Source organism: Rhea pennata, chromosome Z (genome assembly GCF_028389875.1).
Source record: "Rhea pennata isolate bPtePen1 chromosome Z, bPtePen1.pri, whole genome shotgun sequence".
In the NCBI taxonomy this organism is placed as follows: domain Eukaryota; kingdom Metazoa; phylum Chordata; class Aves; order Rheiformes; family Rheidae; genus Rhea; species Rhea pennata.
The window spans coordinates 35,090,838-35,117,881 of NC_084702.1; the positions used below are offsets into that span (position 1 = coordinate 35,090,838).

Below are 27,044 nucleotides of genomic sequence, written 5' to 3' on the forward strand. Positions count from 1 at the left end.
CGGGAAAACACACTTTTCCGCACTTCTTCATCCCGGTGCAACCAGCCTCACTGGAAACTTAATGCAAGCCTCTCTTTCCTCCCTTCCACTCCTCTGGAGAAGCATGATGTGGGGACTGCTACGTACTGCTATTACCACCCTGCCCACTGCAGACCAGAACCCAGCCCCCCGAGACACTAGAGATACTCGGTAAGATTATCTCTGCCCACAGGGCTTATGTCCCTCCAAAGGGTTCCCGTTCTGCAGTGCACAGGTATTTGAGCTAGTTTTAAGTTAGCAACATCAAGTACCAATAGCAGTTCTGCCACAGCAGCACAGGGCTCTGCGCGAGATGGTTTACCAGGCTTCTCAGCAAACTCTTACCACTTCTCCAGCTAAGGAGGTTAAAGCCAGCTACGTGAGACGACAACACAGGGATTTTCTGGATACGACAAGGGACAACAGATGGGTACAGATGACAAAGCACAAGGAAACAGCTTTTTTAAATTCTCTTCTGCAGTGCCAATGCATGCGTTCCGGGGGACTTGTTTGGCTGCCCCTTTGGTGGTAACGGGCCCTCAGCATTCAACTTCAATATATCCAGCACTAACCTCCATCGGACAATGATAGCCCACCTAATTTCCTACTTTTGTACGATCTCTTAATGCACAGGGTTGGACTAAATGTCTATCCCTTGAGAGAAGTACTGGAGGAAAAGGCCAAGTATTTTGTGTTAAAGATCTACAACTTTCAAATTATAAAATAAAAATAACTAAATCCATCTTCGGCATTTTGCTAAGCTGGATGGAAGACATGTTCTTTCACTTCTTTATTGCGTAGATGTTGTTTGATTCATTATCACTCATTATTTGTATCCATGCTATTTATATCCTTTGCAACAAAATGAAGACTTGATGATGCCTGAATTTTCTGCTATTATTTTTAATCCCTGGAAAACGAGATGTTGCCAAAGTGAAAAATTTATAATTCACAATATTTATATTATAGTAAATTTGCACCATCCCCCTAAAATAATGGGACAAGCATTTCAAGGGAGTTTTATTCAGAGACTGTAACGTCAGTATTTTATTAGAAAATGCTTCCTAGTAAATAAGTGAGGTGGAAACATGTCTTGGGAAACAACATTGTTATAGCTGATGCTTTAACTGAAAACAGATCAGAGAATGCAGGATCAAACGGTACAGTATCAGATTTTAAATACAAATATATATATACATATATATATATATACATACGCATATATATATGTTTTTAAAGAAAATCCTGCTCTTTTGCAATACCATAAGATAATGAAACTGGGAAAAACACAGTAACAAAATAGTTTGAAAACAGCATCTAATTACTTTCTCTCCAGAAGACCCTGGAGCTAGCAAGCTATCAGAACATTGCACTTACACTCTTCTGAGATCAATAAAATGCTGGAAACTCTGTCTTTCATAAAGCATCAGAAAAACTCCATTTACTATTTCTGAGGCATCTTTTTACTTAAGAACCTCAACCAGTACTGAGATTACAAGCAAATGGTATCAGTTTTAAAGGGACCTTGTTCGTATGGAATCATATAGGTGTGTCAACAAGAGATGCATTTAAAAAAAAGTAGCCTCACCCCAACACAGTAAGAAGATATTACTGAAACAATCAACTGAGGTCACTCTAAGGCAAAAGCTATCTCCAAAATGACTCATAATTCTGACATACTAAGTAAAATGGAACTCAATTTTTGCATGCCAAGACAACTGTCGACTTTTTTTTGACAGAGGCAGTTTTAGCTGAGTGTAGTAAAGGGCTTAGGCAAACTCTATCTGGAAATACTATTTTTTGTTTTCCATTTTGTTGCAATCAGTGTTACTAGGACATTTTACTAGCTATCATCAATCGTTCAAAACATTAACTGTGGTCACAATATTTCACATAGCACGTGTCGTACACCTGTGGATTTCTGACAAGGGATGAGAGGAGATATTACCTGAACAATCAGATTATATACTGCATGGCGTAATACAAGGATTCAGGTGCTTAGTATCTGACATTTGAAATGGTCCATCTTTAATAAAAAAAGAACTTTGAAAAAAAAAATAACTACACAGAGGAAATGCAATTACTATTCACTATGGTATAGTATCAGGAAAGTAACAGTTTGCAAATCATAGAATGGAAGAATTTTTGTTTAAAGAATTGCTTGCAAAGTCTACGTGTTCCTTAAGGAGAAGTTTACTTTGAGACTTTACAACTTACAGCGATATGGCAGTGTGCTAACACTTTGTACTTTCTTAAACATCACATCACATGCAGTAGAACTGCAATTCAATGAACTGAATGGAGAGGAAGAACATGCTGGGCTCCCTTCCTGATTCTGTCACTCGCTAGTTCATTGATCTTGCACAGGTCATTCAGCCTCTCAGTATTGCCAGCTATAGAAAATATACTCTTTCTTATGCCTTTTGCAAACTATTTTGAGATGCTACTGTTGCTAGAAAAACATCATGTGTCCCTGAACAATTCTCACAGGGTATCAGCAGGCTTCTAAGTACGTTCATCTAGAGAGCATCCATCAGTCAAAACTTCCAGCTTTGACACAAATACTGAGCTAGGTGGAAAAGATAAACTAAACTTCACAGCTAGTTTAGTACACAGTTGCAACGTCCACTAAACACAACTGCATGTTGGATCTGCTGAATCATTTTGCTGGTGCAAAGGCAGAATGGAAAAGCAGGCAGTGGGATGCTGAAGCAAGGCAGTGCACAGCCTCCACGCAGGACAGCTCCTGAAAGGGAGCAGCCGCCCTTGGAAACAATCATTCCCTCAGTTTTTCCCGATTAACATGACTCTAAATTGATGCCAACATAAAATCAGCATCATTATACAATCTGCCCCTTAAACTGTGACATTTCACACTAATAATTCACCACTATTTATATTATCCATACAAAAGACATTAGCAAACAGCAAACAACTAATGTGGCTTAGAAGGTACATGTTGCAGAGACTCAGTGTGAATTAGTGCTGTGGAAGGGTACAAAGGGTAGAGGAACTCAAATGTGCATGCACTTGCTTGGATGAATAGTCCTCCAGTACTTATTTGTCAGCATAATATTTGAAATGAGTGAGAAAATATCTATTGATTTCCATCCGCTGGGCTTAGTACTAAGGTTTGTGTAATGACCCGCCAGTCATTTGCCCTATAAATCACTGCTCTTCTCAACTACTTAAGTATTATAGTATCAAAAAATGTATGCACAAAAATAGTACAGCATATACTAGGCCCCAGTTTACAATTACTTTATGCTTATTCTTTTAGTACAGACTTAATTTTCTAAAAAATGACATCTACATGTATTTACTAAAATCGAAGAAATAATTACTTGCAACGATTATTTGACTCAGAATATTATCTGTCAACTAAAAAAAGAAAAAGAATAGAAAGAAAAACAATTTAGACCACCTCAAATTTAAAAGATAGCTCTCTCCCCTGCAGATTATTCCAAAATCTGAAACATGAGACCGTTTTTGACTAAAGCTAACTAAAACTCTTAAAGACAGAGACATCATGATCCCAGAAATCTGCCAACTGTAGGGGAAAAAGAATTTTCAATGCTTACCAGTCTAAACTTACATATTCCTTTCATTAGCTAAAAGTAAATTTAATCCCTATGTAAACATCTCTGGAAGATTTTTCCCTAAAAAACCTCTACCTTTTTTTTGAACTGTTGTATGTCCCTAATGTTTGAATACTACAGTAAAGTCAGAAACTGCTCATTAAGTTACAGAAGAGCCACGAGCATCACGGTGGAGCAGAAGGATCTCATCTCTGTGAAGGGGTAGGAGATAGGGAGCATACACGTAAGCTGGACAGGGGAACAGAAGAGGGCTGCAGCCCGTCCACCACGGGAAGCACAGAAGCACCTAGCTCCAGTCAATTCTGATCCCAGTGCAACAACCTTGAGATTTTCCAGGCAGAAGGAATTTTACAGGGGCAGTGACAACTGATAACACTGAAATCAGCCTCGCTCCCCTGAAATCATCGGACCTGTGCTAATCTACACCACGTCAGAATCTGGCTTACCGTTTTACAGAAATGTGTGATTAGTCAAGGAAGGAGCTAATTGGAGTTACTCTGGATTTGCATAGTGTGAAATAAGAAGCTAGCCTGAAAACACTTGTGGTCATGGTAGGGTTTCCAAATGCTTCTAGTCATAGCATGATACTTACTACAACTCTAAAAAGCATAAAATAAAAAAAAAAAAAAAAAACAAAAATCTCTTTCTAAACTTCAAAACACCTCAGGAAATTAAATATCCTTCAAAAACTGCATTTTGCATTTCTGCCTACTTCTCAAAACTACCAAAAATAAAATGTTAATACTTTTTTTCGTTTGATTGCCAAGATATCCAGAAAAACATGAATTTATTCTCTTGGGTTGCTTTCTCTGATTAAGAATCTAAAGTTTCACAAACATCCTAAAATATTCTTCCTACCAGTATGGGGGAAAAAAAAAATCACCTGAAAGACATTTGTGCAGGAATATTTGGAAGATCAGCACCATGTACTTTGTTTCAAAATCAAGAATAAAGTTATATCTTTCAGTGGTGTTTCAACACATGTTTTTGATTTTGAGTAAACTTTTTTTTTCTTTGACAGAATTCTTGGTTAATGTTAAACCATCATATAAATCACTGTTATTTTAAGACACAGTGAAAATGCACTAATTCCCAAGCCCCGTACACAACAGGAAACATAGACAAATGTTTTATTTGCCACCTAAATGTACCAAAATTTTGTCTATATAACTGAATACTGGTACAAATTCCAAGTGGCTTAAATGGGTACTCACGTCCCATCTGAAAACTGTGATTCTTGGCATTTAATGAATAAACAGTAAATCTAATAATTGTCTGTGTAGTATCCATCACTGAGAAGAACTACGATCCAACATGGCAGTCTTTTCCAGTAATGAAATCCATCCTGTAATGCTTCTTTCTCATGACTTCCATTTCTGGATTGGGTAATATGCTACAGAGAGCACCTTGACTGCCTCACATATAGCTACGTTAACACTTCAGAAAATTGCCTTATTACTCTCTTCACAGTAGACAGAAGTCTGTATTGTGGTGCATCCATTTTTTTTTTCTTTTTTGCAAGTTTTGGACAGCAGGGAAATGTTCAGTTGATACTGCATTAAGCATTTTTCATCTGCCTCCTCTGGCAAATTTGGTAATTTACAGCACGTTCAACTTTTCTGGAATGTGCTGTCTCCCTTTGCCTACAGGGGTGTTGTATGGAGATCTATAAGATCACACTACTTCTGCTTACCTTTTAATGAACTTTTACTCATGATCTAATCTAAGCCTAAAAATCAAGCTTTGGATTTTCAGAAGCTAACAAGCAAAAGTAAAAATACAAGATGCTAAACTGAAACAGTCATCCCTCTAGAGGTACTGTCATGTCTTTATATATAAAGTTGCAACCCAAAAAATACTGATGTAATACACGCTTTCTAGTAAGATGATTTAAATACTCTCTCCAAGAGAAAGGTAAGTTCCTTCTAGTTTTTGAACATTCTTCCTTAGATTAGCTCATGGATGGTGGCTGATACAGGTTTCAGAGAGTAACTTAATAGTGAGCATGGGCCCACACAACTGAAATGCACATGGAAAAAATGATACATTGAATTTATGGGAAAGGTGGTATTTCTAAACTGTATTTTCATCCATTCATATGGAAAACTAAGAATTATATTCATATAATAACTGTTGGAACAACAGGAAATAAATGATCTTGACTTTTGCCCCATAATTCAAGTTACATGGGAAGACCTACACATACGAAGTATGTTCTAATTCCTGAAGAAAACACTAACCAAGTATATCCAGTGTGAGGAAGTCACCTCACAAAATGCAAAATCAACCAGACAAGCATTTTGCTCATCACCTTATTAATACTACAAACCCATAGTTTTCTGCATACTTATTACCAACATATTGCCTCACTTTCATGTTTCATCCAAGTTTCTTCATCACAGAAGTCTCATTGATTGATGCTTCAGCTAGTTCATCTTCTCACCTCACTTACCCTTCTAGGGACAAATTCTGAGATGAATAGTCATTCTATTCCCTCCAAGGTTCAACCAAAGACAAAATATTTTTCAAAGACAATCCTCTGAACACATTCACTTAATCTGTGAAATCCAGATGCAAGCCTATCCTAAGAAACTCATCATTGCATCAACATCCAGTTGGCAAAGGCTTCCCAGAGGAGCTGACAGCTCTGATCTATTAGAGTCACATAATTCACAGGAATCACTGCTTTGAAAGACTCCAAAATCCAGACAACTTACATTCTTGATGTAACAATTTAGTATTTCCCATATTAAGCTCTGCACTGGGAAATCCTGACTTTGATATATTGCCAGATCCGATGACTTCAACTTAGATACTATCTAAGATCGCTGAAGATTTTTCTTGTCAGATCACTTCCTCTTTTAGGTGGAAACACTGTGAGCGTTTTCCGCTCACAAGACAGTGAGAGCCTCTGAACACTAAACATTCTCACAAAATTCACCTAAGATTAAGGCACCAATTAGTGGAAAAAAGCTCTGCATTTTGAATCACTAACTGCTGCGAGAAACATCCACTCAGAAATATTCTTCATTTAGAAAGATTCTTTATTCAGACATACTCACATAGTCTTGGGATGATGAAACAATGAGAGGACTAGGAAAAAGTGATGCAATACCATTTAGACCAGAATTCTCTTCATGTCTTTGCTACTGATATGAAATACGTCAATAAAATAAAATAAAATAAAATACTCCCTCTACCTAAGAGGGAGCACAAGCATGCCACTCAAAATCTGACTGTAGACTGCAATAGTTAAACAGTCCTAATCTTGCTGAAACTACTTAGATTCTGAAAGCTTGTATTTACTTAAAGAACTGTCACAGGTGCCATCAACCAAATGAAATTCTAGGGTACAAAAACATACCACGACATTAAACGAATACAAGCTGTACCAACTCAGACCAGAAGTAAGTTGCCCAACACAGCAATTACTACCTCTCCCACCAGACCTTTCTACTGAAAAGCTGTCCTCCCGAGAGGGTGAGCTAAATTAATGACAACTGACAGAAAAACTCTGTGCAGCTGGCACTCACTTAATTGCAACTGCCAGAAGTGTCTTGCACAACAGTTCACATCCTGGTGTTTCTGAAGAGTTACATAGTTAATAAACTCTTGTTTTACTCCATTGTATTGTATTACAGTCTTATGAAAACTTTTTAAAAATCATAGGCATGTTCTGACCAAAAATAAATCCATTACATGCTAAATATATAAGGAACACACTCATTTAGCTTGCTATCCTTGTTTTACATCAAATCTATTCAGTATTAAAGCTTCAATGAGATTAAAAAGAATAAAGCTTTAATGTGTTTGTTAAAAGAATGAGATATTTCCCTCATATACACTATTTTGTTAGCAATATATGCAAATATAACAAAGTGGTACCGGATTTTAGACAACTTTTGCATTTTTAGCTAGTTAAAACTATCCGTCACAAAGATGTCGTTGCATTCTTTTAGCTTCAGATATCTATAACAGTCATTTTATGAAGCTGTCTATATAAACAGTCTCTTACATATATTTACTTACCAACAGTATCACATGGTTCGTCTTTATGTACACAGAAATCCTTCCTAGAATTGGGAGTGGGAAAAAGAAAAATGTTAAGCAAGCCAAATGATCATATTGGTAGCGACTCTGTGACCTATTTCCAAATATTTTGTATGGCTCAATGAATAACTACAGAACGCCATTATCTTAGCAAAGCCCGTGGGGAAGCAAAGGCCAGGATTACCCAGAACACTTTAACATTAGTTCAACCTCAGAAGAAATTTAGGAGTAGTCAGGTGACAAAAAAAAAAAAAAAAAGTACCATACATTTAAGTTGCATTATACATAACTCCTGCTTTTTTCCCCCCATTCCAATCTCTTGAAATGTAGCAAGTCTAAAGTCGGTCTTCAAAAGTTTGCAGAAGTCAGTCTTTCTCTCATTTGAAATGAAAGCATCTGCAATGTTTAACACCAGACTCAAAAGCAGCATTGAATTTTATCTTTGCTCTAGATGCTGTATTACAGACAGCTTTTATGCTCATAAGAAAATAGTAAAAATGACCAAAAGGAAATATAGAATAGATATGTGCACTTCTGCCAGGGCATCCACCCTATAGTATTAGCAAATTTACAAATCAACTCACTTGGCAAAGGGCCAATTTTTATTCCAGCCACAGCTCCATAAATAAGACTACTTAACCGCATGAAGTGGAATAAATATGCTATATGCTGAACAACATCTGTTTATGATTCATTTCAATTTCACACCTATTTTACCTATCCTCAGAGACTAATGACAAAGTTTTCAAAAGAATAGAAGAAAAGTTCCTTTTAATAGAATGTTGATTTTAAAGCTCATGTTAGTATTTTATTTTAAAACAAAAGATAGGGCTGCTGCTATGTATAAAACGGAAAAAAAACATTCACTGCATTAAGGAAAATACTACTCACCCAAATTATATTCAGATCTGTACTCAAAGAAGCTTTTGCTCTTTTATTGCACCAAGGAGCAACACCCCCTATTTTTAAGTTGGCATATGGGCCAGAGATACCCCATCTTTCTACTCCATCTATGAAGCTACATATATATGTGTGCACAGATCAGTGGAGGTTTACCAATATCTGAAATATCCTCCAAAGAATTACTCTGTATATGGATTTCCTGGTTCCAACATTGATTTAGTTATTAATATTATTCCATGTGTAAAGGTCTTTGCTTTATAGAGAGAGAAAGTTCCAAAGTGTGCATTTGATGTGTGCCTGTAAACTGAGGACAGGGAAGTCCATTAGCCCTTCACTAAGCTTTTTTAACCTATTAAGGCAAGGCTAAAATTCAACCAGATAACTACACCTCCTAATAGCTCCAGGAGAAACACTGAAGTTAGAAGTCAGTGAAGTAATCCTCCTATGGATTAGGCTGCACCTTATTTTTCCTTCCCAAATTTTGGCTTTTTAGTGGAACAGTACCAAATAATCAAAGCTAGTTTTCCTTCAAAAAATGTCTTACATGGGTGTCACTAGCCAGTAACTAGGCGTTTGCAAGCATTTGCAAGAACCGATGGGTGCTGGAGACGAGACAGCAGACTGCCAATACTCACCATTTTTGCAAGTGCAGCCACTCCAAGCGCCTTTTGTTTGCTGCTTGTTTCCCACAGACTATTCCCACACAGTGACTTAGGCCCAAAAGGAGTCTCGAGAGGCTGGCAGATTGTTGACACTTAAAGGCCACGCAGCCAGAGACACAGGGCTACGGCTTTTGATTCTGCGGTCCCCACTGCCAGACAATTACTGAGCAGAGAAGCAGAGCAGCGGCACTAGAAACTAATCCTCAGAACAGAATGATTAAAAAAGGAAAAAAAAAAAAAAAAAAAAAAAAAACCACTCTGGGAATCCACTTAGAAGAGCGTCAGAGATGGAGCCAAAAGGGGTGATCAAGAAACTATACTCAGGCACAGAAGGACGTTTTTGTGTTTCTCCTCAAACTTGCACGGAACTGCCTTAGCGCACGGGGTTGTAACACGACTCTTTGCTTTGCGCTCTGTCACCCGAGGGACTTACTGTATTGTTAAGCAACCAGACAGAACAATTGGAAATCTGGTACTCGCGGAGAAGCAAGAGACCACGCGCGGAGACACTCCAGGGACACAGCTGGGTCCCCCATGTACACATGCACAACTGCCACAAATACTAAGCGACGTGACAAGTCAGAAAGAGAGAGCATGCCTTCAAATTTAAAAGGCGGCCATCTGACATTTTAAAGTTACCAATGTCCAAGAGGGTTCAGCTTATGTAGTAGCTTTTTTTCTCATACACTACGTTGTTTTGTTTCATTTTTCCCTTCTTGGCTGAGTCCAGCTATGGTTAAACTATGCATCCCAGAACTGGGGGAAATGGCACTGCGGTACTTTTGCAAGAGGGAAGTGCTGTAAGTCAGCCTTAATTCCTTATTTACATTGAGAACAGTGTAATACCTTCATTAATTTCCAATTATGAGGATGCATTACATACATTTGAGACAACACTCCTTAGTAAAGATTTACAGCTCTAGCTAGACCTACAAATGACTTGCACAGAAACCGTTCTCTAATTCATACAGGATAACTTAAATATATTATGTCTACATTCTAGTGTGCATGTGCATGTGTGTGTATATACACACACACACATATAAATATACACATACACACATATATATACACCTGTATACTCACACATCTATCTCCACACCTGCTGTTACTATTAAATGCAATTTACTGATACAAAACACACTAGTTCATATGTTGTTACGTTCAATTGGCACACTGAAACTACGCAAAACAGAGGATACGAATGCTTCCAAAGTATCAGACTGTATAAATAGAGCAATAAAGCAGCCTACAAAGCCCTAAAGGAAGTCCAACCACTGAGGTTATTTGCCTTTGCTCTTCTCCTCCCTTTTCTTAGCAGTAACAGGGCTCCAGCCCTATTATTTTGCATTATATTACCATTACCATTAAAGTGTCTAGAAGATTCTGTGGCACAAATAAATAACTCTGAAGCTAATATCTAAAGCTGGAAGCTGTGAATAAAACGCACAGAAATCCCTTTCCAATCAGTATCCAGCACACAACTTCTATTACTCTTAATGGCTAGCTAGCTTGCACATAAAGGGAAAAACAAGCCCTTATTCAAGTGAGAGAAAAGAGGAGCTTTCATGAGATTTATGACAGATTTCCAAGCTTGAATGAACTGGCTAACAGGAGAGAAGAGCTCTAAACAAGAGTGGGTAACTACTATTCCATTGCTTTAAGAAATTACATCAAGCTAGTGAATTTTTTAAACAATTACATATAGCACTAGAGAGGGCCTTCAGGATAAAACAAAGACTAACTACCCAGTTTCAAAATATAGATCATCTCATTATACTCTCTTTGTTAAGATAAATCATGATGCGCAGATGTGATATACAATAGAAGACAGGAAGAACAGCAGAGAAAGAATAAAGACGACTAAAGAAGAAATCTGACTTTCTATGAATAGTTTGCACCATCTGTTGTTTTAGATAAATTTAACTCTTTCTTTTTTCAGGCATATCAGTCAAAAGATCCATTTCTTGTCCAAATCGATATACTACTTACTCCCATATGGGAACACAGAGGACAGACCACAGAATCACAGAGTGGCTGAAGATGGAAGATCATCTAGAGATGACGATCACTGGAGATCACGTACTCCAATCCCCTTGCTCAAGCAGGGTCACCTGCTTCGAGCCCAGGCAGGTTTTGAATATCTCCAGAGAAGGAGACTCCACAACCTCTCTGGGCAACCTGGTCCAGGGCTCCGTCACTCTCACAGGGAAGAAATTCCTCCTCATGGTCAGGCAGAACTTCCTGTGCTTCAGTTTCTGCCCATTGCCTCTTGTCCTGTCACATGGGGCAACTGAAAAGAGTTTGTCCCCGTCTTCTTGACACCCTCCCTTCAGGTGCTTCTACACACTGATAAGATCCCCCCCCAGTCTTCTCTTCCCCAGGCTGAAGAGGCCCAGCTCTCGCAGCTGTTCCTCATTGGGCAGATGCTCCAGCCCTCTGATCATCTTTGTAGCCCTACGCTGGACTCTCTCCAGTAGCTCCATGCCTCTCTTGTACCAGGGAGCCCAGAACTGGATGCAGTAAATAAGACATAGATAATAGATTTTATCAGCCTACCATATCTTCATTTTGGCTTTCACTCTACTTTCAATTTAACTTCTCTAATGTTGACAGTTTTGAAAAGTGTAATGGTAGGTTTGGAACCAGGTTCTACATCAAACAAAACTTCTACTACTATCATTGATGTAGCGTCTACGATATTAACCTTTATTTATTTATTTATTTAAAGATGTAAGATATTAGGGATTTAATGCCCAAGCAAATTTTCACAAATCACAAGGTTTTTATATAGAACAGTTGCAAACAGTGGCCTGCTTGGTAAGGTAACATTCTCACCATGCTAAATGCGTCTTCATTCAGACTGTCCTAAGTGAAAAATAACAATGCTGCAAATGTTCTGGTCTTTTCACATAATAGAGTTTTCTGAAATTAGTTCAACATATAAACTAAGTCTATCAAACATACCAACCAACTGATGTACTAAAATATATATATATATATATATATATATATATGAAATGAAAATTAGTTTTAGATGTTACCAACCCTGAGCTAAATTATACACTATAAGGTAGGGAATTTAAACAAACAATCTTATTATCACAGGTGCTATTTTGGAAACTGCTTAGTAATTTCAGAGTAAGCTCAAAAGCACTGTGTATTTGAGAAAAAATCAGGAAATGTTATAATTAAATATTTAAAGTAGTTGACAGATGGCTTTGGCTCCTTAAATTTGAACCAGGACTAAAAATGACGCTATGAACAGGTTTTCTTCTAAAGATCATGCATCTGCCCAATTAAAAAATAGATGCTCAAAAGCATGGTAAGTGAATGGAGTATGAGACTAACAGATCTCAAAATAGAAAAATAAATGTAAATGTGAAAGCTAAGGAAGGTATTTTTGAATGGAGTCCTACGGACTCTAGACTTGGTATTAGCCTTGAGCAATGATCCAAAAGGAAATAGGAAAGCACTACTGGTAAAGTTCGCAACTGAAATTAAAATCCAGTAGAACGTAAATGACAATAAAGACAATTTTTTTCAGATGGTTCACCTGAAAAACTTTATTTTATCACAGCAAAAACTAGGCCCCCAAACCAGAACAGATATTGTAAAAGTATGACAATAGAAAAGGACAGAAAAATGGAAGATAGGCATTTGAAAACAGGCATTAGGAGTTTTATACAAGAAAGTGAACATTCCCTTTGGCTATAGATGCAGGAAAATATCAGAGATGGCAGTGGTACTAGTACAACAGTTCACATGCTGCTGTGCCCGATTTTGGTGCTTCAAAAGCTTCAAAAAACAATTTGAAAAATAGGAAAAGGTCTGGAAAGAGCTATGAGAATGATTACATGTCTGGAAAACAGGCTTAAAAAGCTCTCTTACTTAATCTAAGAGAAAGATGAGTTGTGACTTGATTGTAGTCTGCAAGTATTTACATAGGGAGGAGCCTTCTAACAGCTCTTTAGCTGCAAAGGATATAAAGAGATTCATGGTTGAAAGCTGAAATGACACAAATTACACTACTTTCAGAATTAAGACTTGCATCATATTTTTAAATAACCACAGCAGCAATTTACTTCAGAACATAAATAATCTGCCCTTCTTTTAAAACCTTTATATTAAGACTGGCCACATTTCTTATCCGTAATACTAATCAAATGTAAAAATAGCTGACTAAATTTAATGTTAGGAGGTCAGTCTAGATAATCAAAAAGTTTTTAATTCAAGTTGAGGTGCATGTAATGGAATATAAAGCTCAGTAAAAATGAAAGACATTAATGAATGAATATGTACAGCCTGAGTACTACAGCTCTAAAGAATAAGCTGACAGGGATAGGTGAAGTCACGCAGAGTTTCCCCACATACAAATATTATCAACTTCTTGGACGTCGTGAAAGATAGAAGAGAAAAATAAATAACCAGAGAATGACTTAAAATTAGTGAGATCTTTAAAACAGACAAGATAAAAAATAAAGAATTCTTAAAATTGTGACAAACACACAGGACTTTTTTTTAATAAAAAACAACCCCGAGTCTAAGATCTTTGAATGCTTCCATGCGTCCTTCTGTGCCTGCAGTTCTATTACGTACACAGAATTAAGGACAGTTGAGGTTCTCATGAACTCCCTTAATATCTGCTGCTGGTGTCATTAAAAAAAAAGTAAATACAGCAAAACTTAGCAAAAATAGTGGGAGAGTTAGCAGTACTGAAATTACAATGATGGAAAAACCACAAAGATGAAATTAAGAACCTTATCCTCTCTCCCTGTGCTAACTTGTAAGAATTATTTTTTACAGAGTTTTGTATTTTACTGGAAGTTTAGAGTTGCATCATATTTTGCAAGTAGTAGTTTAATAACCAAATCTCTATTCCTTTTCATTTTAACAATTCTGGATAGCCAGACTCAGCAACTTTCTGGGGAGACCCTGCCACATCTGCTTCTGTGCGGGGGCGACTGACAGCTTTCTACCTCCCAGTTGCTTGAACATGAGAGATTTTTGGTGCAAACCCTTATCAGAAAGATAGTTGAAAGCAAAGTCGAAACTGAGTCTGAACTCAGCGATATACATCAGGAAAGGTAATCCTCTTGTGTGTTAGCAGATAACAGTAAGGCTTAATAAATTCTTGTTCTAGCTTTGGAGAGAACTCTGTGTTCTGGAAACATTTGAAAAAAAATGAAATAACGTTTAGACAACCTAAGTACTGTTTACACCATTTTCTACTGCACGAGAATCAATCATTTCCAAGAGTGAAAATTCCTCACAACACTGTTTCATTTGCATATAAAAGAAACTGCAGATACTGCAGTTAAATATGAATGCCAATTTACATGGTAATACTGCATCTTCACAGCATATCAACTGAATATTAAGAGAGAGATTTTTGCATCACAAACACATGTGAAGAGGGCAGTTCAGAGAAGGTGAATACAACAGAAACTTTTTGATCTGCATATTTATATCTTTTTCTAAAAATCACTGTGATATAGACCTATCGGACTGGAGAAGCAGCCAGACATGATGCATCATTTTTAAGTAAGGTCCTGCATCATTCCTGTATCCATCTTTCCATCCACCTTAGAAGGTTTGATTATCTTGACTGCAACAAGGGTCATGCAAGAACTCAAATATATGAGCAGAGAGCAACTGAGGATGTCATGGACCTCTTTCTGCCTTACTTTCAGTTACACTACTCAGACCAGACAACCTTTGCAGGTATCCTCATACATAGCAACTAGTAATATGCTCTCAGTGGTCACAAAAATTGGGGCTTATCTCTGTACAGCTGCACTTCATAACTTAAAAGGCAAGGAGGCATGTTGACATAACAAAGTTTACTTTTCCACAGAGGAAAATACTTCCTGATACATTTGGTCCATATTTGTACCAGATAGTCTCCAGAGGTCCCCTCCAAACCCAACTATTCTGTGATATATACATATCTAAAGCAACAGTGCTAATTTGTAACTATTAATCAGATTGTTTTACCACAAGAGTCCTTAAAACAATTTCTGTCTTAATTCTCACATTCTCCTTATAACAAACCTCCCTGGCGATTTTTTCTAAATACATTATACTAACTTTTTCTTCTTCCTTTTACTTTATGACATCACATTTTAAACACATCATTATTTCATCAGAATAAGTCAATATAAAGGAAAACTAAACAAAAACCCCCAGTAAAGCAAAATGATCAAAATGAGAACATATTCATAGGTTACACTACAGCCCATTTTGGCATCACAGGAAGTAAGAGTTGGGGGGCTGCTCTCAGCCTTATGCAACAACTACAAAAATAACTCTTGAAAAGTACCTTTTCCATGAAAAAGCTATGACAACTCTTTGATTATTGAATAACAGTCTCTGTTGCATGCACATCTTGCTCTTTATAGTTAACCTTTCAAAATAGCTCAGCAGAAGAGTGATACTCAGTACCTTGTTTCTAACTCTTTCTGTTACTAGAAGCGACCGGCATAAGAAATCACAGCAGAGCCTTTTCAGAGCACTCTTGCTGCTCTACTATCATGCTACACAAAAAGGAGGGGTGGGTAGGTTTTAGGAAGCCTGCCACAGAACGTGTTAGATAATCAAAACTTTACATTTTTGCTTTAAAAATATCAAGCAGTTGGTGTTCATCTGTCTAAACAAAATTATTTCTCTCAATAAAGCAGGTCTGCTGTCCAAAGCTGTTTGTAAGTTTTGCCAAGGGAGCCTGTTCTGTGTTTGTAAAACACAATGAGACTCTCCGAATTAACAAAACACACAAGTGTAGCCACACATGGGGTTAGCTATACCATAAACCTGATGATGTGCAGAGGGAGCCTGGATTAGCACAGTCAGCAAACCACACTGGTATGATTTATTAGCAGCTAAAGCAGCTCTGAGAAGGGAGGCAGTATAGTCCGGAGAATAACACCACTGAAAAAACAGTCAGAAGAACAGATCTTTAATTTCTGGCTCCAACACTGACTTACTATCTGACCTCTGGCCGATCACTTCCCTGCTCTGTACCTCTATGTCCTTGAAACTGAGCAGTATATTTACTCTAAAAGAAAGAAAAAAAGAAGAAATTAAAAGAAATACAATTCAGAAGATCATTACTATTAGAAAGCACATTGGAAAAGCAGGTTGTAAAGTGTGACTAGGCCTTCCAAAATTTGGATGGGAAAAACCAAAGGAAAGAGGTGTTACATGTTTTTTCACAATATCTCATTGCTGAGATGAGCCTCGCAAGCTAAAGGAGCGCAGCCAACAACAGACCGAAACATAAGGCTTTTCCTAATCTACACATTAAGTTGAGATGCCAGATTTGAAGATTATATGTGGGAGACAGGCTAATCTTCCGAAACTATCGCATGTTAACTCTCTCTCTCTCTCCTGGCAGAGCCTGAGATGCCAGTCTGAAGGATTTTGGGCTCCTCCAAGCTCAAAGATGTGGATATTGCTGACTTTCTCCACTGATTTGGGAACCAAGGGATAGGTGAGAGGCCATTTAACAACATCCCCCCAAAAAAGTCCAACACACCATAGTTACTTGTTTATTCTTGGTATTCACAAACAGAAACTAGATAAAACAAACTCTACTTCTCTTCAGTTTTGCTCATCAGCCTGGTGCCACAATACTTGGGGATTCTTCATGCCTTTGGCCCCAGCTCACTCCTTCCTACTCACACCTTTTCTTCTCCGTCTAGAGAGTCTTCGCCACCAACACATTTAGTGCTATTAAAATCACATCCAGGTATTAATCTGATAAACTCCTTCCAGTCTGTCATTGCAAAGATGTTTTCTGATGAGCTACTGGAAATTAGCTCAGGCGAACCTTATTTGTTGTTGTATTTATAATTATATAAATTATAAAAAACAGTAGCTCAGAGGAACCTGAGTGAAGGATTACTGCCTGGCTAATACATAAATGTGTAACAACGACTGATCTGCCCCTCAAAGAGCCAACAATCAATATAACAGACAGAATATAATAAATATAGCAGGATGAGACAGGTTAAGAGGAGAAAGGTATGGGTGTTTTTAAGGAAAGGGAAGGGATTAAACAGCAGAAAGAGCAAAAAAGCTGTAATGATAGAATTTGGATTTCAGTATCTCCCACTTCCAATATGCTCTCTTCAAAATAATCATAATACAGCAAAGATCAGGGAAACAGAGGATAGCAGCTCAATTTTTCAGTTGGAAGGGAAGAAGAGAGCTGGAGGCGTATTTCCTTCTGAACGGGTGCATGACTTCATATTCAGTGCTACAAGGGTCTGCAGACATGGGATCAAACCCCTGAGGCTGTGAAGCACGTACCACGCACCATTATGTGCCTTGGGTACACAGTGAAACACATCAGTCCCCTAACCCTTAGTTTCGAGGCAGAAAGCTAGCGTTTGCTAGCTGACATTTCAAGGACCAACTTCCTTATGGAGAAATCGGAGTGTTATCATTCATTTTACAGACGAGAGAACTGTAATACAGTGATGTGCCTAATGTCATGCCGATCCAGTTTTGAAAGTATAAATAGGCTTTTGAAAAATATCTATGGGGTGTGTGTGCTGTCTTTTTTTAAATGAAGGCACATGCAAAGAGCCATCTAGCCTCCGGCTACTACCTGAAGAAGAAACAGGAGGTGACCACTTTGCAGATTTACTACCTGGAACACAGGCTTTCTGCATGATTGATTTTCTTTATCACCTTCTTTTTCTTGACACTTCCATCTCAAGAAAGACCTCAAATTAACTTTCCCCGTAGAATTCTGGAAAGAAGCCTCTAGTTACACTTTCCCATTGCAAAACTAAACCCAAACTATATTAGTCACTTATCATCTCATAATACATTTGAGGTATTCCTGTTCTCATTATGCCATTGCCTATTTTGCAATGTCCATCTTTCAGTATTGTACCTTGTGATAAGTATAGCTGCATCAACTGAAGACATGTCTTCTCCCCAGCTTGTTGACATTTCTAAGTGTATATCATTCTTCTTGCCAAACTCTTCATGTTGCCATTTACAAAAGCTTTCCAGCATTTTTTCCCCATGGTGTCCAATATACATATCTGCCTGAAAATAAAAAACAAATGGTTTTCTTAGAATTGTGACTCTGTACATAAAATTAAGCACATCTTCAAAGATGCTGGTGAGGACACTGCACTCAGATGCATACAATGGATCTGTTCACCTAAATTCATCTATGTGCTGTTTTTTTCACTACACAGGAAAAAAAAGATTAATGATGTGAAGATCCAGCATTTGAATAAGAAATTAGGCTTCTACACTTGCTGAGAGGACATTGAAAAAAATAAATACTTTCTTATTCACAAAAAAAATATGGGTACTTTAAAATGCACATATTAGAAACATGGAAAACCGAATACCTTTTTCCTTGTTAACCAACTAAAATGTGGAAGGATTCCAACAATATTTTGCAGAAACAACAAGAAATTAAGATTATACTGTCCTGAAATATTATATGCAAACTCTACATCACTACAGAGTCATTCAAGGTATCTGCAGCACTCATCTCCTCAGAAAGCAAGAAGAACAGGATTTGAAATGATGGCTGAAACATATGCAATGGAAGAATAGTGCTATATCACAGTACTGTTTGTCTAATGACTGGCTAACAAAGAAAAACACCAATTTTCTTTCTATTGCTCATTCAGTGTAAAGGAGTTCATAAAGTAGAATGCAGAATGTAAGTTGGTTTTTTTTGGTTTTTGTTTTTTAAGAAGATCTATCCAATTTGCATGGGGAAACAGACCACTGCTTTTTATTTTTTTGTCTGACTTTCAGTTGCAGGCACAGAAAGATGTCTGTATGCAGAGCACATGGACTAGGAAAAGCTTAACCTTTACTAGGGCCACCCATCGCTCTACATAAATAAATAATATACAAACAAGCTAACTAAGGAAACATGTCGGCCTTGAAAGTGATTGAATATTGCATGCCTTCATGGGGCAGCAAGCAAAGTGGCATTGCCCTCTACAGGCTATGACAAAGGTAGTATATTCTTACTGGTGTCTCATGAAGCAGGACGAGCTTAGTCACCCGAAGATTCACTTGCAGTCCAAGGCTCTTGTGCTGGAAAAGGTTAAAAACCTAAGATAAAGAACAATAAATAAAAACAGGTGTTTGTATTGCCCATAGTACACCATACGCTAAAAATGTCAAAATTCACAATTCAAAGAACCTCACAACTTTATGATATTTTAGCATGACTGCTTTAATTATCTATTATTTGAAAAGAACCTATAATCACCTGATGTCTATTATATTGCACCGGTCTTCTGAAGGAAAATAATAGAGCTTAACTATATTTGGTCTGGGAATACAAAAAGGACCCTCATGAACCATAATCACTTTATAAACTACAGCCTGTTTCTCTAAATACAGATACATGCATATAACACTATTCACATGAAAATTCCTGCTCTGTTAAATGCAGGATCATGGTGCAACTGGGCCAAGCCAGGACACGGCAGTAACTCTTCCTGTCGTGCAGAAGAGTTCCAAGTTTTCACTTATTCTTCACTGTATGCTCCTTCTCTGGTGCATTACCTTTCCTTGCACATCATAGTGCTACTTTTCACTGCCTTATGCCCCGAACCAGTGTACTACAGCCTCATTTCCAGCTGGGAGGGGCTGTAATCCGAGTGCATTACCCTTTTCCTTCAGCCACTATGATGATCACACATCCTCTAACTGACACTGTCACCTCACCATAACAAGCACAGATCATAAGAATTCATCCACTACCCCAGCTTACCAAACAACAGCAAAAACGGTTTCTCAGAATAGTCTCTCTCACTTCACTGCTGAAGATACAAAAACAGATGATATAGACACACCTGCAGCATCATGGTTTTCAAAACATACAGGGTAAATCCTAACAGCCTGCTGATGTTCACTGACTGTCTGCCTTACAGGTGACCACAGGTGACAGAATGATTAAAAGCAATGAAATCAGTCCACTGTGCATGCATTGTTGCCAAAATAAATTTTAAAATTTCCTACCATGTTCAAGATAGTTAAAATAAATCGTCTGGCAGCATCTGTTCCATGATACGAAACCATAGCCGGATCTGCGACCACAACAGTTTCTATATTGTACTCTTGAGGTAATTTGTAAGAGTATCTTTTTCCTCTTCCACTCTCTGATATTTTTTGATTCTTGGATTTTCTTTTATCTGTAACACAAAAATATTGCTTGATGAACAAACACATCCTTCACAGTACTGGATTAATATAAGGTTGCTCTGATATTTTTAGGATTTACCATCCCTAAGAATGACATAACTGATTACATAGAACGTAATAGCTACGAACTCTGATACATACTTATTTTGCACTTCCAATGCAATCAGGTTCAAATGGAAGGCCTAGACTATGTGTAAATGTTGGTTCATACCAGTGAAGCAGGAATCTTATCTGGCTGCCTAAATAAAGCCAGTAAGACTCTTTGCATCCTTTCCCCTAACATATGTATAAATGAGCATATGCCTCCTGTTTTGGCTTGCAGGAGAAACCTAAATTAATATTGGGTTTGACACAAAAAGTAGCCTCACTGAGACAGCAGAAATACTATCTACCCATCTTCAGAACACACAGAAAAACATGTCAATGCAATCACTGCCTTTGGCATAAAATATGACAAATTTGGATCCACCACGATTTCAGCTTCAAGAAAATACATGGAACAATTCACTGAAGTGTAAAGATGAAAGAGCAAACTATTTCAGATGAATAATGTAAAGAATTACATGTAGCATGTAAGTTTGTGGGGAAAAAAAAACTCTTAAGTTTTACCATTAGGATTTCAATATCTGTGGTGCTTGCATTATAAACAGCTAAGAAAAGCCAATCAAACCCAAATCCTGGTTACAAGCTTCTAAACCTATAGAAAACTCCAAATCAAAACCTTGTTACATTTATGGTAAAGCAGAGGTTACTGCTCTTGTTAAATTCACGTTTCCTCTCCAAAATTGGGACAAGATCCCCATCACTACTTCAGAAAACACAGAAAAAGAAATATGAATTTATTGTATAGAAACACCTGGAGTGAGAAGGTGGTCTGGTATCTTGGTATGCAGGAGTTAATGTTATTTAAAATAATTTAATTTAAAACAAAATATAAAACAAAAATCCTGTTGTAACAGTCAAACTCATGTCAGATCCCCTCAGAGCACCTAAAAGTCCCCCCAGCAGGGGACTGGTCTCATTGAAGTCACAGAAATCAACTGAAATTTTTTTCAGCTTCCACAACACAATACTCAGCTCTCCGTTTCCAACAAAACTGAGGCTCAAGATGACAACTATGAACATTTATTCTGGAAATACTCAAATACTGAGAAATCTGAAGGAAGTATTTTGCAATTAATCAGTCCCATCTCTAACAGGAGAGTTTCTGCAGTTCACTTTATAACACAGTACTCCTCAAAACATAAGAGTCACTTTTCAAGAAAATGCCAGAAATATGCCTTAAAAATCACTGAGCTCATACAAATTAACTTTAAAATATAAGATATCAGCAGAAGAATGGATCTGTCATTTAATATGTATATAATTTTATGTAAAAAAATATAAAAGTAGCCATGCTTTAAAAAAGCTTTCTATCTTTTACTGTAATCTTTTGTGAAAAGGTTGCTAAAGAGTAATTTAGTGCATCTTGCTATGCATTAGAAAAGCTGACTGACTCCAGTGAAGTTAGTAACAACATAAAAATTACAAACAGCGATAAGCATATAATAATTCAGTAAAAGAAAAGAGCACATATTTCACAGAAATAAATAGAAGATTTGGTGCTTGTTCGCACAGACATATGAACAACTGACAGATGCCTGAAGTACATAACATTAATTTCAACCGCTCTGTTTCTCACCCTTCAAACACTTGCTTTTACGTGTACAACTAGCCCCTAGCCTTACGTGTGTTTGTTAGCTAGGGAACTATAGCCTACTTTACAAAACATAATACGTGTTTTTGTCACTCTTCTGAGAATCATTTTTAATGAAACTTCAGTATCAGGATTTGCGCCAAAAACACACCCTACAGGCTATACAACTATGACTTAGCATACAAGCATTTAATGCTGAAAGAGGAGGCTACAGCTCGAAGTTTAAATAGTAAACTCATTTGGGTTAGAAAAGACCTCTCACGAGCCATCTGGTCAATCCCCCCATCCTCCGAGGAGCAGTGATTGATTCCAGCAAAGTTTCCAGCAACATGGTTTATTCACAGTTCGCTCCTCTGTTGCAAACAGCAGTTACGGGTTAGCAACTTTTAAATTAATATTAGCATGACCGTTCAGAAAAATCTGCTAACGTATTTCTCCGAAAGCTTTAACTAGCTGTACAGTTTTGCCCACAACTGACAGTAAGCAGTCCACGATAAAAATACAACACTGTGCTGAACGTGAAGATCACTGCAGCCTCAAAATCAGCCTTTAATCCTCTACCTTTCGGGACTGTAGAGGATGAGATGTCTGCACAGCTCTGCAGACAAGCTGCCTACCCGGGGCAGTGCCCGGCACTTGCCTCAGACCTCTCTGGGGTTAACAAACTGCAGGACAGTTTGTTCTTGGCCAGCCAACCTTTTGCAAATTGCTGGCAGGATTCCCCATCACGGGCAATCTCATTTATCTGAAAATTTTAGCTCTTCCCTAAGACCTTTAAATAAATGGGATTAGTGATGTTGACACTACTGGCATTTGAGTCGCTGCCATGATTACTGCTACATAGCAAGTGTTAGGCAAAAGCGCACGTCACTTTACATTTCATAAATAGGTAAAATTACACAGAATTACTCACTATTGAAGGTACAGAGCATAAGAAACAATAACTCCTCCAAAAACCATACCTTTACCAGGCATACACGTGCTAAGAGTATAAACAGATCAAATGGGAAAGTTGATTATTGGAGTTAAAGATATATAAATTTAGCTTAAGAACTTAATTACATTAGCAAAGTAAAAATTAATAATACTGGAGGGTTCCATGTAACAAGACTCCTAAGTTTTTTTCTGTAAATAAATATGAAGAAGCCATATCAATATATTACTCAGACTCACTCTCTCTGACTGAAATGAAGGCTAGAAATGCTCCGGTCTAAACTAAATAATAACAATAATAATAGAAAAAGAATCTTTGTGCTTTAATCTATGACTGTTTTTCAGCAGACCACTTCAGAGTGATTGCTCTGCGGGGTCCTGAGAACACTGATCATATCTCACTCCCACTACCCACCGCCTTTCATCGAAGTACCCCATCATATCTGCCCCAAAGCAGGCCATATGTAAGTACATTTGACATACAAAAGGAAATAAAGAGAAAATAACAGCAGACTAACACAAACCATAAAAAAAAAAAAAAAAATCACAAAAATGCCCCTTAAAGAGCTGAAAATTTGGCTGCTATAAAAAACAAGTTGCCTTAAATCTCTGAGTCAACACTACAAATAGACTAACATTACAGGACACCTGAAAGCTTACCAGCCCTTGAGTACATTGCCCATATGAAGCCCAGATCTCAGAGCACATCACCATAACTCCCCAAACTTTCTTTTCACAGGGGAAAAAACCTGCGTACCCAGACCACAAGGAAATCACGGTGCCCTGGACCGGTCCCCAAAAGTCTAGATCAGTATATCTAGACTGTGGACACAAGCTCTTACTCGCTAGCCTGCGTGCAAGGCGATCACCATTCGAAGTGCCCCGTGCGTTACCATGAGTTCAGTGCGCTGTATGGACAACTCCAGGCTGGAACAAGGGCCTCAGGTGAGGCAGAAGGAAGAGAGCTTAGTTTTGCAGTCTGGCCCTTTGCTCTAATGGCAAGGGCCTCTCTCACGTTTTCTCTTCAACAGACTTGTGAGCTGGTCACTTTGAGAGGTTTCACGGGCCATGTGCTAAGAAAGATGTGGGGTGTGAGGCCTGCGCACGTGTGACTGGCTCACATACATAAATCTATCTCACAGACGCGTTCAACAAAAGGACATACAGACATACTCCTATATCCAGAAAGCATCTGTTTCCCTCAGTGCGAGTCCCTCCTCCCACTACTAGGAAAAAAGGGGAGGGGAGGGGGAAACAACCACCCCAAACACAGAAAACGGGTTCTTTGTTCTCCCCAAATGAGTTTGCCTGTGCAGCATCTTTCAACCCGGCCCACAACAGTAACGGACATCAAACAATACCTTCTTTGAGCGACTCCTCTAATTCCTCATGCAAAGCTGTTAGTTCCAACAGCGATTCTTCAGCATCTCCAGCACAGACAGTCGTTCCCTCTCATAATTATAATTCATCATTGGCAATACACATTTGCTTCATTTGCTTGATACACAGCCAGTCTTTGAGATAAATTTGGCTGAGAACCAACAGCATAAATACCTGCCCCAAAATGTCTATTCTGACACACGAGTACCGTAGAAGAAAGAGATCCTACTAAGATAGGTCTATACTGCTGAGAAGTGCCAAGACAATAATTTCTCAGCGTCACACAGCTTCAACTCTACCAAAAGCAGCAGTGCAAAATTCCACAATACCAGAGACAACATGGGCTGGCCCCATACCCCGCCTGCTTTATAGTTGCTTCATTAATCTACTCTGTTTTGGATTTGACTTAAAACTCTCATTTATCGCGAAAACAAAGCTTTTTTATCGCTTCAACCCACCTTTACTATTGCGTCCATATAATGAATGTTTTGCTGATAGTAGCTCAGTGCATGCCACACCAAGGGTGTATGGAGCTTTTAACTCTAAAATCCCATTAAATAAAATAACCTGCAATAGCAAAATGAGGAAGCCTTGCTAGTACAACAGCATCAGTTAGGAACCACAGATATTTGCACTCTCCTGGCAACACCGTTATGCCAGGAGATGCTAAACAATTATGCACAGCTTGAGTTACTTTGAAATTCCAGGCTAGCAGCAAAGATAATGCAACTTTTTTCAAACAAATGATTGAATCTCTGCTGACAGGCTATTTGCACCAAGTCAGAGCCTTGGGCATAAGATTACTAGAGCAGAGTAAGCTGACTATTCCATCCAGGAGAACAAGAGAAAGTGAAAGGATGACTTGTAATGAACATGACAGGAAATTATGTCCTTACACAAGAGTTTGCATCTTTAATCATTTTCATACATATGATGGACTGCTATTTACCAGGTGCCTCTCTCTCCTTTACCATACATGCACGTGCACACATCATTCATCTTTTCTTTTTCTCTCATCCCCAAAACACTCGCAGGCATGTGTACTCTAACTCGTTTATCATCACTACGTGGGGAGGAGCAACCAGCTTTACTTTATGTGAATGATTTTTGCTGGTATAAAAAGCTTCTTTTTTAAATAAGCAGCAGCAATGGAATGCAATGCCTAGAAGAGAAATACAGAGCCTGCTGGAGGAAGTTATCGGTATTAAAAGGGAGTAAGTAAATGACACATAGTAAGGGTCTTTGCTAATTCACCTTTTATTTCAATCTATGGATGGAAGCCTAATTCTAAACAAAACAGTACTTCCAGAATACAAAAAATATCGTATCTATTCTATGACCACATTAACGTGACAGAGCAGTACAATTGTTCAAAAAAAAAAAAAAAAAAGATAAAGATAAAAGACAGAATAGAATAATTAGAATAATTTAGGCTGAAACGCGTCTCTGGAGGTCACCTAACCTACGCCAACCTCCTGCTCAAAGCAAGGCTAACATCAAAGTTAGATCAGGTTGCTCAGAGCCGTTTTCAGCCCAATTTTGAAAGTTCCTAAGGATGGAGACTCAACAGCCTCTCTAGGAAACCCGTTCCAGTGCTTAATCACTCTTGCTATGAAAAATTTATTCCTTATGCCCAAGTGAAATTTCCCAGAATGCAAGTTACAGCTGTTGCCTTTCATCCTGTAATGGTACGGCTCTCGGAAAAGTCCGGCTCTGTCTTCTCTCTACAACCCCCCTAGGCAGTGGAAAACTGCAGTTGCAGCCCTCCTTTACCCTTCCCTCACTAGTTTGAACAAACCCAGTTTCCTCTGCCTCTCCTCAAACGTCATATAACCAAACTCCCTAGCCACCTTGGTGGCTCTCCTCAGCTGTTTCTTTCCAGTTTACAAGAGTCTCTTTTCTGCTATGAGAGAAGATATGAAAAAAATGCTAATGAAACGTGGAAAAAAAAAATCATTCTGTTTATTTCCTGGAGAAAATATGTTTCTCACAACAGCATTAAAAATACCCTCAGCATAAACAGAGGGCAAAACACTTAGACCTCTGCTATCAGCTGATGAAGAAACAGGCACAACAGAACATCACCTTTTACAAAAGCCTTTTTTCCCCCTCCTCTGCTGAACTGTAGTAATCTAAAGGATCAGTAAGTGCCAACTTTTTCTGAAATCCTTCTACTTAAACAATTTTTGCAACTCATCACTGAGGAAGATGCTCCAGGATTCTCACAGTTCTTTTAAGTGTCAATCATGAAACAAGAACACTATTATAAAGACTATTAACATTCATAGCATCACTCTCATTTGAAAGCAATTACTGCTTTGAGATGTATTATCAGTTGAAACAGGGATAAACTGGGAGAATGTTTTCAAACTGAAAATCAAGTACAACTACTGCATGTAGTAAGTAAATGAGCAAACTACCAAGACAATAGAGAGTGACAAGAAAGAGGCCATAATTGTTAGATTAAAGTAAAAAAAATGGCCCAAAGTTTTCCACTTTTAAAGAGAGTGGTTCATTTTAAGGAGCAGTGCTTATTCCTCAGTGCTGTTAAATTGTTAGAAAAAGGAACTGTCCAGTCTCAGCATGCCACCTCTAAGTCCACCAGAA

General features: G+C 38.0%; 1 protein-coding gene across 1 annotated transcript in view; it reads right to left on the reverse strand.

Annotated features, from left to right (window-relative positions):
* ADAMTS19 (ADAM metallopeptidase with thrombospondin type 1 motif 19) overlaps positions 1 to 27,044 on the reverse strand; it is a 146,975-nt gene that overhangs the window by 87,984 nt on the left and 31,947 nt on the right. Inside the window, 4 exon segments of the mRNA XM_062600485.1 lie at positions 7,647 to 7,690; positions 18,135 to 18,292; positions 19,247 to 19,330; positions 20,246 to 20,418. Coding sequence (XP_062456469.1) covers positions 7,647 to 7,690; positions 18,135 to 18,292; positions 19,247 to 19,330; positions 20,246 to 20,418 — 459 coding nt within the window.